At 41.3% G+C, this 16,299-nt stretch overlaps 1 protein-coding gene across 3 annotated transcripts in view; it reads right to left on the bottom strand.

The window, feature by feature from the left end:
• Window positions 1-819: 819 nt before the first annotated feature.
• Window positions 820-16,299, bottom strand: part of reps2 (RALBP1 associated Eps domain containing 2) — a 35,463-nt gene continuing 19,983 nt past the window's right edge. For all 3 annotated transcript variants that reach the window (XM_012861236.3, XM_036141508.1, XM_012861238.3), the window contains 4 exons: window positions 10,286-10,372; window positions 10,018-10,178; window positions 6,493-6,598; window positions 820-1,927 (listed from right to left, as the gene is read on the bottom strand). In XM_012861236.3, coding sequence (XP_012716690.2) covers window positions 1,859-1,927; window positions 6,493-6,598; window positions 10,018-10,178; window positions 10,286-10,372 — 423 coding nt within the window. In that variant the 3' untranslated portion in view covers window positions 820-1,858. The remainder of the gene's footprint in view (window positions 1,928-6,492; window positions 6,599-10,017; window positions 10,179-10,285; window positions 10,373-16,299) is intronic.

Here is a 16,299-nt window from a genome sequence, read left to right as displayed (position 1 = left end):
ATATTTGGAGAAATTGTCACTCCTTTATTGTATATGTGTACAGAGTTTGCCAGAGCTCAAAACGTTCCTTTCAATTATTGTCGTAATATCAGCTGTTTGGGCTGATATTCACCAGACAATACCTAACAGAGTTATTTATTAAACATTAAATAACTTAAAACATGTGTAATGGCATAACACAATTGTCCTGTAAAGAATTTTATGTCATGTGATCGAAAGATTGAAGAAAAGTGGTGATAAACTACAAAAAAAAATAAAATTGACCAATTATGAAGGAGCCTACTTCAGGTAATCAGTTACATTAAGAATGGTGACTTTATCGCCGAACAGCACACAATAAGTGCATTTAATCAGATTTCTAAATATATTGATATTTATTATTGCCGTCAAGGAACCTACAGTGGGGAAGTAGTAAAAATAAAACAAAACAGTTGGGTTTAGGGGTGAGCAAAAAAAATATAGAATTTATTGTTACAATAAATTAAAAACTGCAAGGAAAACAAATTCCCGATACCGACAAAATGTACGATAATTGCCCGCTTGTTGGATATTGTTGGTCGGCAGCAGATCTGCTTTACTCTACCCGTTAGGTCTAAGCAGCAGAAAACACAGCTTCCTTTTGGCATTTGATGATGTTACAATAACATCTGCTGCTTCTGGTGAGGACACTTGTGAGATTTCTGTCAGAAAACAAATAATTTTAGCTTTTTATTAGAAAGGGTTTGCAAGTTCTCCAAAGATTTATGGAATTTGGAGCAACACTTAAGATTTACACACCTGCTATACAGTAGCTGTAGTAAAAAAAGATCACTCAAGCAATAAAAATAGATGCCTTTATTGTCTTTACCGATTTTCATCTTAAGCCCAGAGTTCATTGGTGCGTGATTTCAAGTTGTTTTTACAATCCAGCTCACAACATCTTAGAGCACATGCAGTATCAGACATGCCAACACGTATGTCCGCCATTTCCTGAAGCCCGTGAACCCAGTGGAACAGACGGTACAAAGCAAGCTTGACGTGGCACCATATCCTAAACCCACATCTGCATATCGGGATGTGGGCTTAAACAAATATGGAACACTGACATGTTTTTTTAAAAAACATTCTTTAAACGAGAGCAACGGTAAAACTAGCATCCAAGTTTGAAAATCACAACAGACAAAGAAAAAAAGGATCGTTTAATTTAAAGACATAGCAACTTTCAAGTGAAATGTGTAGATCTGATACAAACAAATGTGGAAGAGTTAACATTCTTCAGTGTGACTTTCTGCAGTTTCGTCTCGCATATTTAAGGCTTTTGCCTACAATATTTCCCACCGTTACATGTGCATTTATTTATTGTTCTAAGTTGGAAAGGGGAATCCATAGCACCTTTGTCTGCTTTAGATCGTGTATGTGGGGACTACTGCAATGCCCTTTAAATCATAAAAACATTGCGATCATCACCACAGGAAATGGACATTCAGACTCACGGGAATGTGTGCCGACTACTACATGTGCTGTAAACTTTTACATGTAGAAGCTTACAAGATATTAGAAAGGGAACAAATAAATTAGAATCACTATATTTTACATGTGCTAACATATAATTATAAAAAAAAATACACAATTTATTCCTGCACATCATCATTAAATCTAACATACAGTGAAGGGACAGAGGTTCCTGATTAAAGAATCCCTGTTCGTCAAGTCAACAATTCAGTTTTGCTTCTAAAATGTCGGAGCCCTTTGAGTAGAACATTACATTGATAAGAAAACAACAACATTTAGTTTCAAATGTTGTTCTTCAACAGAATCCTAGCTGATGCATTCTGGTGCAAGGTCAGCTTCGTGGCCCTAACCAGACCTCAGGACCCGGTCATGTCGAGGCCAGGGGCCGTAGGAGCTCCAGCTGGGACTCCAAGGTGACTCTCTCCTTGTGAACAACCTGCAGCCAAACGCAAGAAAGCATGACCTCTGATAAGTTTACACTGAACAGAAGTTCCACCTCAGGCACGTGTGCCCTTGTTTGCTGTGTTTACCATGGGGACAACAGGTGGCAACACAAGCCTGCCTGGAGCTTCAAAAGGCTGCTCTGTTCCCTCATGAGCTCAGAGGGTTGAACCAAAATGTAAAAGTAACATTCAGGGGGAGCCAGAAGCTCAATCTGATCTAATGACAGGTCTGATGTAGCAGTGATTTTGGCAAAATGATCCTTGGGAGGGTGGGGGGAGGGGGGGTTGGCCATCTCGAGCTTTCATTAGGCGACAGGCAAGTCGGCAGTCCATCACAGGGCAAAACGAGGAGATGAAGAAGACAACATAAAAAAATGCAGAGCCTTGCAAACGTATTCATATCCTTTAAGCATTTATTATCCCCCACGGACTTCCAATGTACTTCATTAAGCTGCAGCTCATTCAAAGGCTACCAAGGGCCTCTTTGTTGCTTCTCTGGTTAATGCCCATTGCCCGGCCTATTAGTTGTAGAGATGGCCATACTCTTCCCATTTTCAGATAGTGGATGGAAAGGAGCTCCATGAGACGTTCAAAGCTTGGGTTAGTATGATCTAACCCATCCTTGCTTTAAAGTTCCCCTTGACCAGTCTTCTGTGCCCCTTGGTCTTCGATTTACATTTAGATGGATTCTGTTAACCAATGACATGACATCTGAAGGCAGATTTTATATAGGGGTATCAGACGATAAGGTAGATATTAATTTGAAAAATAAATAAATAAATTGGAACCTATGCATCGTTTTCATTCTGCTTTACGACTATGTGCTAATATCTGTTGGCCGATCACATAAAATCGAACCAAAAGGTTTGTGACGGAAACGTGAGAAAATGTGGAAATGTACAAAGGACATACATACTGTTGCAAAGCAGCACAGAAACTTGCCTTTATTAGAAACAGCACCTTCCCTCCTTCACATCCCGACACCTGGAATAGATCAGGATGAGAAGGTGGAGTATGTGCTCTCTGCACAGCACCGGCTGAGGCATAGGGCGTACTGAGCCATTCTTTCTGAATGAGTAGGTGTCTCATAATAGCCATTGATTGTTGCTGCGATGAATTACTTTATATGCAGTGGCTTGCAAAAGTATTCATATCCCCTGAACTTTTCCACATTGTGTCCCAGCACAACCACAATCATAAATACATTTTATTAGAATCTTATGTGGAAAAACCAACCCAAAAGGGTATACAACTATGACGTAGAAAGAATAGATACATGATCGATAACATGATTTTTACAAATAAAAAAAGTGCGTTGTGCAAAAGTATTCAGCCCCCCTTTCTCTAAACGTAACCAATTGCCTTCAGACGTTGCCTGATGATCGCTAATAACTGAATAAAGTCCAGCTGTGTGTGATCTAATCTCAGTACAAATACAGCTGCTCTGTGACAGCCTCAGAGGTTGGTTTAGAGAATACTGAGGAGCTAACAGCATCACAAAGTCCAAGGAACACACCGGACAGGTCAGGGATAAAGTTGTGGAGAAGTTTAAAGCAGGTTGAGGCTGGAAAAAGATTTCCCAGGCTTTGAACATCTCATGGAGCACTGCTCAATCCATCATCCAGAAATGGAAAGAGTATGGCACAACTGTAAACCTACCAAAACAAGACTGTCCACCTAAACTTACAGGCCGAACAAGGAGAGCACTGATCAGAGCCAAGAGGCCCATGGTGACTCTGGAGGAACTGCAGAGGTCCACAGCTCAGGTGGGGTAATCTATTAGTAGTGCACAAATGGGGTCTTTAAAGAAGAGTGGCAATGAAGTCATTGTTATAAAAAACCATAAGAATGGTTTGCAGTTTGCCAGAAGTCATGTTGGGGACACAGCATACGTGGAGGAAGGTGTTTTGCTCAGATGAGACCAAAAATGTAACTTTTTGGCCAAAATGCAAAACTTTATGCGTGGCAGAGAACTAACACTGTGCATCACTCTGAAGACACCATCCCCACTGTCAGATATGGTGGTGGCAGCATCATGCTCTGGGGTGCTTCTCTTCAGCAGGGACAGGAAAGATGGTCAGAGATGATGATGGATGGAGCCAAGTACAAGGAAAATCTTGGAAGAAACCCTGTTGGTCTGCAAAAGACTTGAGACCGGGGCAGAGGTTCACTTTCCAGCAGGACAACAACCTTAGATATAAAGCGGATGGTTTAAAACAAAACATATTCATGTGTTAGAATGGCCTAGTCAAAGCCCAGACCTAAACCCAATACAGAATCTGTGGCAAGATCTGAAAACTGCTGTTCACAAACGCTCTCCATCTAATCTGACTGAGCTTGAGCTGTTTTGCAAAGAAGGATGGGCAAAAAACTAGACGTGCAAAGCTGGTGGAGACATACCCTAAGACTTTCAGCTGGAATTGCAGCAAAAGGTGATTCCACAAAGTACTGACCTAGTGGGGCTGAATACTTTTGCACAATGCCCTTTTCAGGTTTTTATTTGTAAGAAAAAAAATGAAGTCATGTATAGTTTTATTTCTACTGCACAATTGTATACCACTTTGTGCTGGTCTTTCACATGAAATTCCAATAAAATACATTTCTGTTGGTGGTTCTAATGCGACAATATGTGGAAAAGCTGAAGGGGTATGAATCCTTTTGCAAGCCACTGTAACTACGTCCCTGATGGCTTCAGGGAACAGTCAGAAAAAAGCTCCTTCTCCACCCTGCCTTCTTTCTCTGCTCACACTCCCTGTTGCAGTCGGATGCCTGACCAGCCCATGCTCTATTTTGAAGAGGCCAGTTGTGCCAGTGCCTGTTTGGTCTCCCAATAAGACCCGGGTCTATATAAAGACACGTATGCCTTTCTCTGCAGAATTCCTCAAATGCTTTGGGGACATAGCAAAAAGACTATAAATCATCCTAGGTGACCTTTTAGAAAACCGAGAACCCGATTATAAAAGCTTTAGCTCTGATAAATCCAACTGGAGGGTATCCAAAAAATGGCACAAAAGAGAGCACTTGTTGCTTGCCCTCTCCTCCTTTGTGTTCTTTAGCCTCTGTTGTACCGAAGCAATAAAAGCGCTGCAAGGTTTCACTCTTGGATCACTTACAGGGAGAATGACAGGCATGCAGCATGTGTTCGCAGGGCGACTGTGTGCGCCACAGCCAGATCCCCAACGCAAGCAGCCCAGTCTCTGCCATTAGTTCTGGCATGAGTGATGGGGGGGGGTGGGGGGGAGCAGAGAGGTCGGCCCCTGGGCGGGGTGGGGTGGTGGTGGGGGGGTATTCTATGCTTTTCACCAACTTGGACTGGTGGGAGTGTTGGCTGTCAGCTGAAAATGAGGAAAATTCCCACAAACAATACTACACTCTTGTGTCTGTGGTAAAGGCAGGGTGTAAACCTTTGTCCTCGTTTGATTGAACTGTCAGATTTAAAAGGACACTCTGTGTGTCAGACGTTTGCCCTGCAGACGCGCATTTTAAGCTCTGTAGGGGTGGTTTTCCCTTTCCAGGTTCCCAGAGGACGCGGAGGGCAGCGAATGTCATCAAGTTCACTCAGATAACCGCTCCATCCCTCGGCTAATAAATCTGTGGGTAACCCACAGTCCCTTAGTCCCAATACATTTCCATGTAAAAATCACAGACTTTTCCAGACTCAACCTTCTAGGGTTACAACTGGTTCACCTTAAAATTAATTAAAAATACTGTATTCTACTACCAATTTATGCCAGATGTTTCTAACATGGTCAGGGTTTATACGAAACCTGCAAATACTAGAGAGGATGGTTGAATGGAAGGAAGGATGCAAAGAGAAAGGAAACACAGGGGAAAAATGAAGAAAATAAGGAAGAAAAGGAAGGAATGAAGGAAATAAAAGTAGTTAGGAAGGAAGGGAGAAAAGGACAGAAGCACATAAGCAACAAAACAAAAAGAGGAAAGGAAGGACAAATAAACAAAGAAAGGCGGAAAGGAACAAAGTGCACAAAAGGTAAAAAGAAAGGTAGGAATGATCCAACGAAGGAAATAATGTGGAGATTAAAAACAATGAGGGCAGAAAAGGCCAGGAAGGAAGGAACAAATAAAGGAAGGAATGGTACAGAAAAGGAAAGAAGGAATACAGGACACAAGGAAAGAGTGTAAGGAGGAAAAGGAGGACACAAGGATGGAAGGGAGGTTGGACACAAGGAAGAATTAAGGAAAGGGAAGAAGAAAGAAATGACCCGCACAATGGAATAAAGGGAGGGAGGAGAAACAGAATAAAAAATTAGAGGAATGGAAGAAAAGATACATGGAAAGAAGAATAAAAGAACGGAAAGAATGTAAGGCCACATAGAAGAAGATAAGGGAAACAGGGAGGAATGACAAGTAAGTATACAAGGAAAGATGGAAAGACTAAAAAAAAAAGATATAGGGAAAAAAGCCTGGAAATACCAATATTTATCCATCTTTTCTTTTTCCATATTTATATACAGACCTGAAAAAAGAAATGATCCAGAATCTTTAGTAACCTGAGTAAAGCCAAACCGATCAGTCAGATCTGAATAAAGGGGCTCACCTTGAGCTGCTGCTGGAGCTCGCTGTTCAGACGCCTCAGCACTGCGTTAGTCTCCCGGTTCTTACGGATCGCCATCTGGATTTCCCTCTTCTGTCGGGACAGCAGCCTGAGAGAGGATTATCAAAAATTTATTAGCTTTTATACTCCCCCTTTCCAGGTACAAAACACAAGAAAGCATTTCTAAAGAAGATTTAATCATTTTGGAAACGCAACAACAACTTGCTCCAAACATCGCCCACTAAACAGCCCCATGTCGGCCTGCAAGGAGTCACGCCTGTTATTGATGGTCGCCCTCTGCTCACCGACTGCCTCGGCGAGCTGTCTGGGCAGCAAGGAGACGGGGACACACATGCTAAAGTCATTATGGGGAAACGGTGCCTTTCTCTCAGATAAATTGCCCTTTCTGCGTGGATTTCTGGGTTCTCCCACATTACAGAGCCGAGTACGGGCTTATCCAAATTCCTGAGAGCTTTCCCCAAAACCACAGTCATTAAAATACACGAAATTCACATAAGTTAATAACGCAGAACATAAATATAAATTAACATGAGCCTGAGTGAAATAGAATATTGGGTATTCTGAGGCGGCAGAATTTAATCCACCTCACTGTGTCATGCGTGACGCGGATGTCCCACGGTGACAGGCGGCAGCTGAGCCAAAGCCAAACAAGAAATGACCATGCAGATAAGCTGTGTGGGAGAGGAACCTTTTGGACCAGGCTTTATGACCTGTAGGTTATTAAAGCCAATGATCTGTGCACATAAATAAAGCAACCATACAAACTGGTACCCCTGGTAACAGGGATCGAAAAGGCTTTAGCTTTCACGGCAGTAGCGTGATCTCAGCGCGAAGAGTTTAGATCATTTTTAAGACTGCAGACATAGAGGAAGGTTCACGTTGTATCCGGTGAACCATTTCTGTTTTGATTTGGTTTTTCTATATATCATTTTGTTACACTACCGAGGATTCCAGTGCTGAACAGTTCTCTCAGGCCCACAGCATCACCGCCTCCCATAAACATTGGTCCTTGTTCAGGGCTGTTGGCCCCACAGTTCCAGTTGGTTTAAACTATATCATCATCGCCCTGACTGTGAATATGAGCAAGTTATCCACGTAGCTATTTTCTCGTAGCCAATTCCAAAGATCAACACACCTCCGTCTTACTTCAGCAGCATGATCTCTTGCAGTGTGCGAAATACCTGTCAATGTTTGGGGGGGTCCTCATCTCCCGATTGTTGCGCAATACCGATCTAAATTTTCTCAATATGCAGTAGGCCTATAACATTATAATGTCAAAGCCAAAGTCAGCTTTAATGTATGTCACATTCACCAGACATACAAGGATTCGAGAGGATGTTTCTCATTCACCACCAGTGAAACAGATAAAGTGCACAGGCACAACAGATAAGATCAGTCCCTAATACTAAAATTTAAACATTTTTAGTATTAATTGTTGTCAACGTTACGTCTTTCTTCTGTTTTGCGTGCGCACATGGCTAATTTGCATACGCAAACAGGATTGGCTGGTTCCACTTGGCAAAAAACAGAACATATTTGTGGGAAAAATATATATATTTTAAATACTGGACATGTTGAGCTTAAAAACATTTTAGTGACCATTAGTGACAAAAAATATTTCATTTTAAATTTTGTTGACACAATTTAAGACCCCCTTTAAATTTTGCTTTTGAGGCTTTCAGGGGGTCTCATGGGTTAATCGGGGGGGTCGAGCCCCCCCGGACCCACCCATATTTCGCACTCTGATCTCTTGTATTTGCCATGTTAACAACAGCTAAGAGAAATAGGCCTATGACTGTGTCATGTCAGGGACCAGGAAGTGACAGATTATGATTAGTTCCCATGAACCCATCTCTGACCTAAAGGACTTGTTTGGGACGCCGATAAGTGAAGCACCCCAAACATTGGGCTCAAACAGTAATTTATGTATGTTGTATATAATTAATTAATTAAAGACTTTTTACACATCTTTCATGTGTGGGGGATGGTGTAACGTTCAGTAATGCTGTAAGCCAAACATGACCTCTTATTCTTTCATGTTTTTGAGCACTAGATGGCAGTATCATCAACGAGCCACCAAATAGAGGTTCATTTACACATTCTATAAACATGGAAACATCAGCATTTTTCAATAGGATTTGTTTAATTGTTTTACCACTTCAGAAAATAAGACTTATTTGGCTATATGGCAATATGATATGATAACATTCTGTGTCTCTTGCTCCTGACTTTAAGGCTATGACACAGCCACAGCTCTTTTAGGATTAGGTGATTTTATTCTGTCTTCAGCTGGGGCGTGAAATGTGCCTTCAGATAGCTACATGACATAACTATTATTCTGCAGCCCTAAAAGAACCGCAGCTGGTCATAGGCCTGCGGTGCCATTATTTATTGGCCATTATATTTATTGGCTATGCTCAGGTACAAGGGACCTCACAACGAGTGACCGTTTGGAAATTACATTTTACAGTTTCATAGAGTTTTACTCTATGAAACTTATTTATAAGTTATAATATACATATTATATATATATATTATATATAAGTACAGTGCCTTGCAAAAATATTCCTATCCCTCAGACCGGCGCGATGTCAGACAAATATGAAATTGCAATACTGTTAAAGATTTTATGACAATTTAAAGTAAAATGAATCCCCATTTTTTGGACACTTTTTGCTTTTACTAGTAAACAATGGTTCTACAACTCTCTGCGAGCTTTAGCTTTTGAGCAACTAAAGATACGCCTCAGCTGCAGGCGTCCAGAGCAGTGAGGTACCATCAAACTGTCAAAGTATAATATGCAGAGCATGAATCATGTCTCACACTTTAAATATAAATATTCTATCGTAATATTACATATAAGCAGTCCTTCTGAAATTCTAATTTTCCACTACATATTGCGCAGACCTAATTTTCTCTAAACCTTTCTAAATTTGTAAAATTTTGTATTGTATAAGGATCTCATTTGATAGACCAACACAAAGCAGAGCATTATTGAAAAATGGAATAGAAATGATCAGCAGGAACACAGAAGCTAGTTAGAGCTGATGGGTAGAGCTAGAATACGGGACTATGAAGAAAAAATTAGGGGTCGTTCCCAATTTTCAGCCTTTACACAAGCGGAGTGGTGTTAGGATGGTCTAGTCAAAGTCCAGACTTCAACAGTCTGAGAACTAGCAGCAAGAGACTTGCAGCTGTAATTGCTGCAAAATGTAGGTCTACAAAGTACCCACTCAGGGGTGCGTATAAAAAAAGCACACCATACACTTCATAAAAAAAAAAAAAAAAAAAAAAAGAACTTTCCTCCCACTTTACTATAATCTACAACTTTGCATTGCTCTACCTCTTAAAATCCTACCAACTGAGACGGAGCTGTGATTGAAATGTAAAGTGGAAAGTCCAATGGTAAAGAATGCTTGTGTAAGGCAACAGTTCAGCCACTGCAACCCAAAGCCAACTTCAGCTTGATGAAAGGGTAAAGCATCAGAATTTCAATCCTTCACTAACTTTTGGCTCGGTTTGGCAGGCGGAGGAAATGGCATTGCAGGAGGAGGAGGAGGCGGTGGCGGCGGCGGCGGCGGCCCGGTCTCCAGGTTCTGGCTCTCTGGGTGGTATTTCCTCCGAATTGGCTTTTGCGGCGCTTGGCTGTGAGGCGTGCCAGAGACGTCCTGAAAAAGTCGCCAGAAACACAAATGGGCTCCCTTCAGCTGAAACGAAGGTGTAGGCTAAATTTTGCGTGCTGGTGCAGCTTGTGTGGTCTGTATGCAGCTCTGACCTGTTTGGAGGCGCTCGTCAGGTCTTCAGAACTCAGTCCAAACCTGGAGCTCGGACCCTGCTCCTCCAGCTTAACACTGCTCTCCTCCTGTAACCCAAAACAGAGGAGGGGGTGGGGGGGGGAAGAAAGCAATGACGGAGGAGCTCTACCTGCGGGAGCGGAGTGTTGATGGTGGGGTGAAGTGACACGAGAGAGCGGCTATAAAGAGGCAGGATGAAATGCCTGCGCTCCGACTGGCGGTAAATCAGCACCTTCCCTGCAGGAGCCCTGATGTAGTGCTCCCCAGGAGCGGCTTCTCCGCTGTTCTGGGGGCAGCCATGATGGATTGACTCGCTTTCACTACACCTCCTTTTTTTCGTGGCGTTTCAGCCGTTCTCCTCTGGCAGACGGGACGTTTGATTTATCGCCACCTGTTTTCATTTAGCGGAGGTCAGTAGTGCAAACGTGTGACGAGAAGCCCGATGCATCGCGCTTCTTAATTTTGTCTGTTTCAAGCAGCAGTTCTGGCTGAAACTGGGAGGATTTGTCAGAAGGCAGGAGACTCTATTCAATGCTGACTGTGGTGAATCGTAATAACCGATCCACAGGGGCTAGTGCCTCCATTTTAGAGGCAGCTGAAATCCTCTGAAGGCTCTTATGCAGGCTCTGCTCCTAACTGTACCCCAGAAACCTCAAGATCCATTAAACTGAGAACGCAGCAGACTCTTGGATAAATGCTGCTCCTACCCGATGTGAAACCCGACCGCAACACGGAAACCTTTTTAATGCACTGGGGTGGTTGGTTGCAGTGGCGATGAAGCCTTATTAGCCCCAGGGGCAGCATGTGTGGTCAGCATCAGCCGTAGGTCAGGGCTGCGCCACGGCTATCACTTTCTGAGGAGTCGCTTTTTAAAAAGCTGCTTAGGTTAACTCGACCAATGAGGTGCAAAACCTGGCAACGAGCCCCTCCACTCCGGGCACGACCAGCGACGAAGGCTAGAGGTTAAAAATCTGTCACACTTTGTCTCGGTGTAAAGCTCCGACTTTCAGGATGACTCGAGAAAGACTCCTCCACTTTCTGGACCCTAACCCTAACCCAGCGGCCTGCAAAAGTATTCCTGCTGCTCCAACAGTTCTGCACGTTGCCACGACACAGCCAAAAACTTTGAGGGGTTTTCTAGTAGGGCTGGACTATATAGAAAAAAAGCATATGGATAAAACAGAAATCATACTGATCAACATTGATCATCATCAACAAATTCAAAATGTATATTTTAAGTGCTCATTCATGCACTGATACACACACTGCAAAAACTGATCTAAAAATAAGTAAAATGTTCTTAAAGTTAGTGTATTTATCCTTGATTTGAGCAGGTAAATAAGATTATTTGCCAATGGAATGAGTATTTTGACCCCTAAAATAAGATAATTAGACATCCTGCACTTGAAATAAGATGATGGAGATGAGTTGTTCCTATTTTAAGTGCAAAAATCTTGTTCCATTGGCAAATTATCTTATTTACCTGCTCAAATCAAGGACAAATACACAATTTTTAAGAACATTTTACTTTTTTTAAGTTCTGTTTTTGCAGTGCAGATCTGTAGGAAACCTGGGGGTACATTGCAAAAACAGAACTAAAAATAAGTGTAATTTTCTTGAAATTTGTAGTATTTGAAGTATTTTCACCCTTAAAATAAGATATACTGGACTTGAAATAAGATCATAGAGAGGAATTGTTCCAAAAATCTTGTTACATTGGCAGATCTTTTCATTTACCTGCTCAAATCAAGGATAAATACACTAATTTCAAGAAAATCTCACTTATCTTTAGTTCTCTTTTTGCAGTGTATGCCCAGGGGCACATCTACATGTGATGGGGAAGCTGGAATCAAACCCGCAACCTTTCAATTGGAAAGGGCTTCAGCAGAACAGGAGGACATTCTGACGGGTATTTGATTCCCGTTGCAGGACAGTAGCTTCTGGAGCTGGAGACTCACGGTTTAGATAAAGGCAATTAATGTGTTAGAATGGCCTAGTCAAAGTCCAGAGCTAAAAATCGACTGAAAACCTGTGGTAAGACTTGAGCTGTAACTGCAGCGAAAGGTATTTATGGAAAATATGTCGTAGCAGCTCACAGTTGCTTCACAGTTGTGCACTGCTGTGTGTTGGTCCATCACACACACACACACACACACACACACACACACACACACACACACACACACACACACACACACACACACACACACACACACACACACACACACACACACACACACACAGGTTTGTGATGAAAATGTGTGAAAAAATCCAAAGGGTATAAGTACTACTGCAAGGCACCGTAAGGTCTGATGACATGATTGCTGATCTGAACATCACTCTCCTAATGTTTCAGCTTCAGCTGAAACATTAGGAGAGTGATTCCTGATGGCCTAAATCTAACTTCCTCTGGGGTTTACTGTCTGTATGCTAAACCTGCCATGGTCGCTTTAACAGAAAACATGGACGAAATGTGAAGGAAAATTAGAAGATTGCCTGAACAGAAAGAGGTTAAAAGGAAAGAATGACTGAATAAGGCTATATAAAGTGTAATACAGCTAGGCAAAGTGAGGAAAATGATAAGAAAGGGTAAAGAGAAGATCAATATCATAACCGATATGTCTGAGTAAAAGGGGCATGTAAAGGAGAGCATTATATATTAAAATAAGGCATGTGATATATACTTTTTTTTATTTAAATAAGATTTCTTGTGAACAAACATGAGGCTGTACCATCAGCGCTCCTGATTTATCTGCCCGTTTCCTCATATTTTACATTCTGGAAACCATTTCTAACGGCACCTCTGCGTCGCCCGTCTACCAAGCGTCCATCTGGGGGCTGGTTTGGGTTACAGTTTAGCTTACTATAAGTGAAAAATATACGTACAGCGTATGGATATCTGTGGGATAATCAGCTGTGGCTGGTTTTTATGAAGTTAGATGTCACGTGTAGGGTGGTGGAGTGAAGCCTTCTCTACGGGAACCAAAGAAAGTCAGGCTTAAACTAAACAAAGCGAGGGGGCGCACATCTACAAGACCACAGCCTGGATGGTTTATAATGGGAAAACTCTGGGTTATGATGGAAAACAGAGCGTATGGGATAAATAGATGAGGCTACGCTCACCACTTGACCTCAGGGGAAAATGTATCTAGGGTTATTCATTTCCTACGCACTGAAGAAATTTATGAAGCCAGTTATGATGATGTCAGAGTTCCCGGATCTCAGGTGAGCAAAGTATAACTCATTTGTTGAAGTCTTTTACTGTCCTGTTGGGGTGTGTGTGTGTGTGTGTGTGTGTGTGTGTGGAGCTTTGATTTCATTTCACTTGGTTTTAGGTTTCAGGTTTAAAAAAAATGTAGAAAATGCAGGGGAGCGGCAGAGTGCCTGAACCACAGATATCAGTGGAGTTTTTTGCATGAACGATGACATGAACCAGCTCTCTCTTGGACCTCAAACATTGCTCTTACAGGCGAAGAAACCCCAGGAAATACTATACCCTTTAAAAGATGATTTAGCTCAAAAAGTCAAATGTTTAGATTTATTACCCACAGAGTGGTAATTATGATGATTATGGCTTACAGCTAATGGAAACCCAAAATTCAGTTTCAGTCTAAGAAAATGATAATATTACATAAGACCAGAGGTGGGTAGTAACCAGTTACATTTACTCAGTTACATTTACTTGAGTAACTTTTTGAACAAAATGTACTTTTAGGAGAAGCTTTACTCTGCTGCTCTTTTTACTTTTACTTGAGTCATATTATTACTCAAGTATCGCTACTCTTACTAAAAACTAAGATTTCTGGCTAATCTACCTACTGGGAGTAACTTTCTGAATAGAGAACATACTTGTTTTAACCAAAAATGGTATGTGAGTGTATATATATATATATATATATATATATATATATACACACGTGAGATTTCTTATTTGTACACAAGCTTTGTTATTTTAAAGTTATTTTCTATCTGCTGAGCTCATTTAGCCATTTAGAGGTGAAATAAACATACAGTAAACAGTGGATATTGTCATTGGAAGTACTATACATACTGTATAAATAACTGCTGTAAGTACTGCTTACAAGTTTAAGGTTGACTAACAATGATTTAGAAAATTCTTTAGAAAACTCGTCTGCCTGAATTTGTTTTGTAATTATTTGTATATTTTTCCTTTTTGTCTTTAAAATACCAGACTATATAAAATGACTTTATATTTTTGTCTGTCTGATTACATCCTTTTTAAATATCAAATCATCAGTTATTAGTTACTCAGTATTTGATTTATAACAAATACCTTTTTACTCTTGAGTAATTTCTTGGCTGACTACTTTTGCTTTTACTTGAGTAAAATGTTGAAGCAGTGCTACTCTTGAGTACAATTCTGGCCACTCTACCCACCTCTGCATAAGACTAAAATGAACTAAATATATAGAAAGGTCAGCCTGCTGTGAAATATGTTCATGTATGGTATACACCACGCCCCTAAAGGGTGCCATTAGCTTGAATGATCGGCCCATGGCAGGTGTGAAGGAAGTCCAGTTTTTGTTTTATTTGTTTTTACGTAAGTGCTTTCAGCTTGTCTGCAGTGTTGACTTTGCTGTCTGCCATCTTCCTCTTCACAGCACTAACCAGATTCTCTTTAAGGTTTAGGTCAGGCCAGTTTGCTGGTCAATTAAGCCCCGTGGTCCTGTGTTCATTAAAGCAGGTGTTGGTACCTTTGGCCGTGTTAGCAGGTACTGCTGCAGAGTGAAGTCAGCATCACCATGAACGCTGACACCAGAAGAAAGCACCGGTGAACACAGCTGAGAAACAGCAGGAGGTGGAAAGGCTCCACAAATCATGAGTGACTGTGGAAACTTCACACTGGAGCTCAAGCACCTTCAGCTCTTCCTCCAGACTCTGGGACATTGATTCCCAAATAAAATGCAACATGTGCTGGCATCTGAAAACTTTGGATAACCGAGCAACAGTCCAATCTTTTAACCCCTTCACATCAGGCCAGATGTTTCTGACATGCTCTGTGCGTCAGTTATGGTTTAACACAAGAAATGAGAGAGTAATCGTGCAGACACCTGGTGAATCTCCACCAAACTCTTGAATAGGATCGTCTTCACAATTCTCTCAGGTACGCAGCTCTACCTGCTGATTTTAGCTTGTGCACTGTTTCCTTCCACTCAACTTCCCATTAATATGCTTGAACAATTCACCAATGACCGTTTGTGGTTTATCCTCCTTGTGGAGCGTGTCGATGCCCGTCTGTTGAACGACTGCCAAGTCAGTCCTCCCCATAATTATGTAGGCCATAGCATAACATCGGTACTTCAAACATCCTGTTTTACTGGTCCTATGTAATGTTCACATTTTCAAAGAAACTGAGTTTTTCATTCTCACAATCAGAAAATGAGCACAAAGCTTGAAACATTTCACTTTGTGTGAAATTAATCTATCCAATATAACAGGTTTCACTTTCCGAAACGAATTACTGAAATAAATGAACTTTCGGATTATATTCTATTATTGAAACACATCAGTGCCTGTATTCACAGAGTCCTGTCAGAGAGCTCCTGTCTTAGCCTAAAAACTCCTACCTCGGAGTTTTAGCTTAAGAGCGATTCAGATGCTGCTGAAAGCGACTAATTAAGGAAATGATAAAATATTTTATTTTAGTGAGGAGGTGTGGTTGACCCCGTTGCTAGGTGTGATGCTGTCTTTTAAGACAACAACACAAATGCACTCCTAGTGAACAAAGGAAAGAAATTAACTGATTAGACTGGATTAAGAAATATGTGTCATGACGATGAAACTCGCCAAAATGATTTGTCACATGGCATTAAAATGTTTGAACGTACCTAATTTGCATCCTCATCATTATTTTGGTTTGCTTATTTTTACTCACCAGTCATTTTACTACTTTATTTGATAATTATGCACAATTCGCAAAACGACCGACATGAAATGGAGAAAAAAGGTGGAAAAATACGAACTGGACAGCAGC

This window comes from Fundulus heteroclitus, chromosome 9 (assembly GCF_011125445.2).
Source record: "Fundulus heteroclitus isolate FHET01 chromosome 9, MU-UCD_Fhet_4.1, whole genome shotgun sequence".
Lineage (NCBI taxonomy): Eukaryota > Metazoa > Chordata > Actinopteri > Cyprinodontiformes > Fundulidae > Fundulus > Fundulus heteroclitus.
This window is presented reverse-complemented; position numbering and strand designations above follow the sequence as displayed.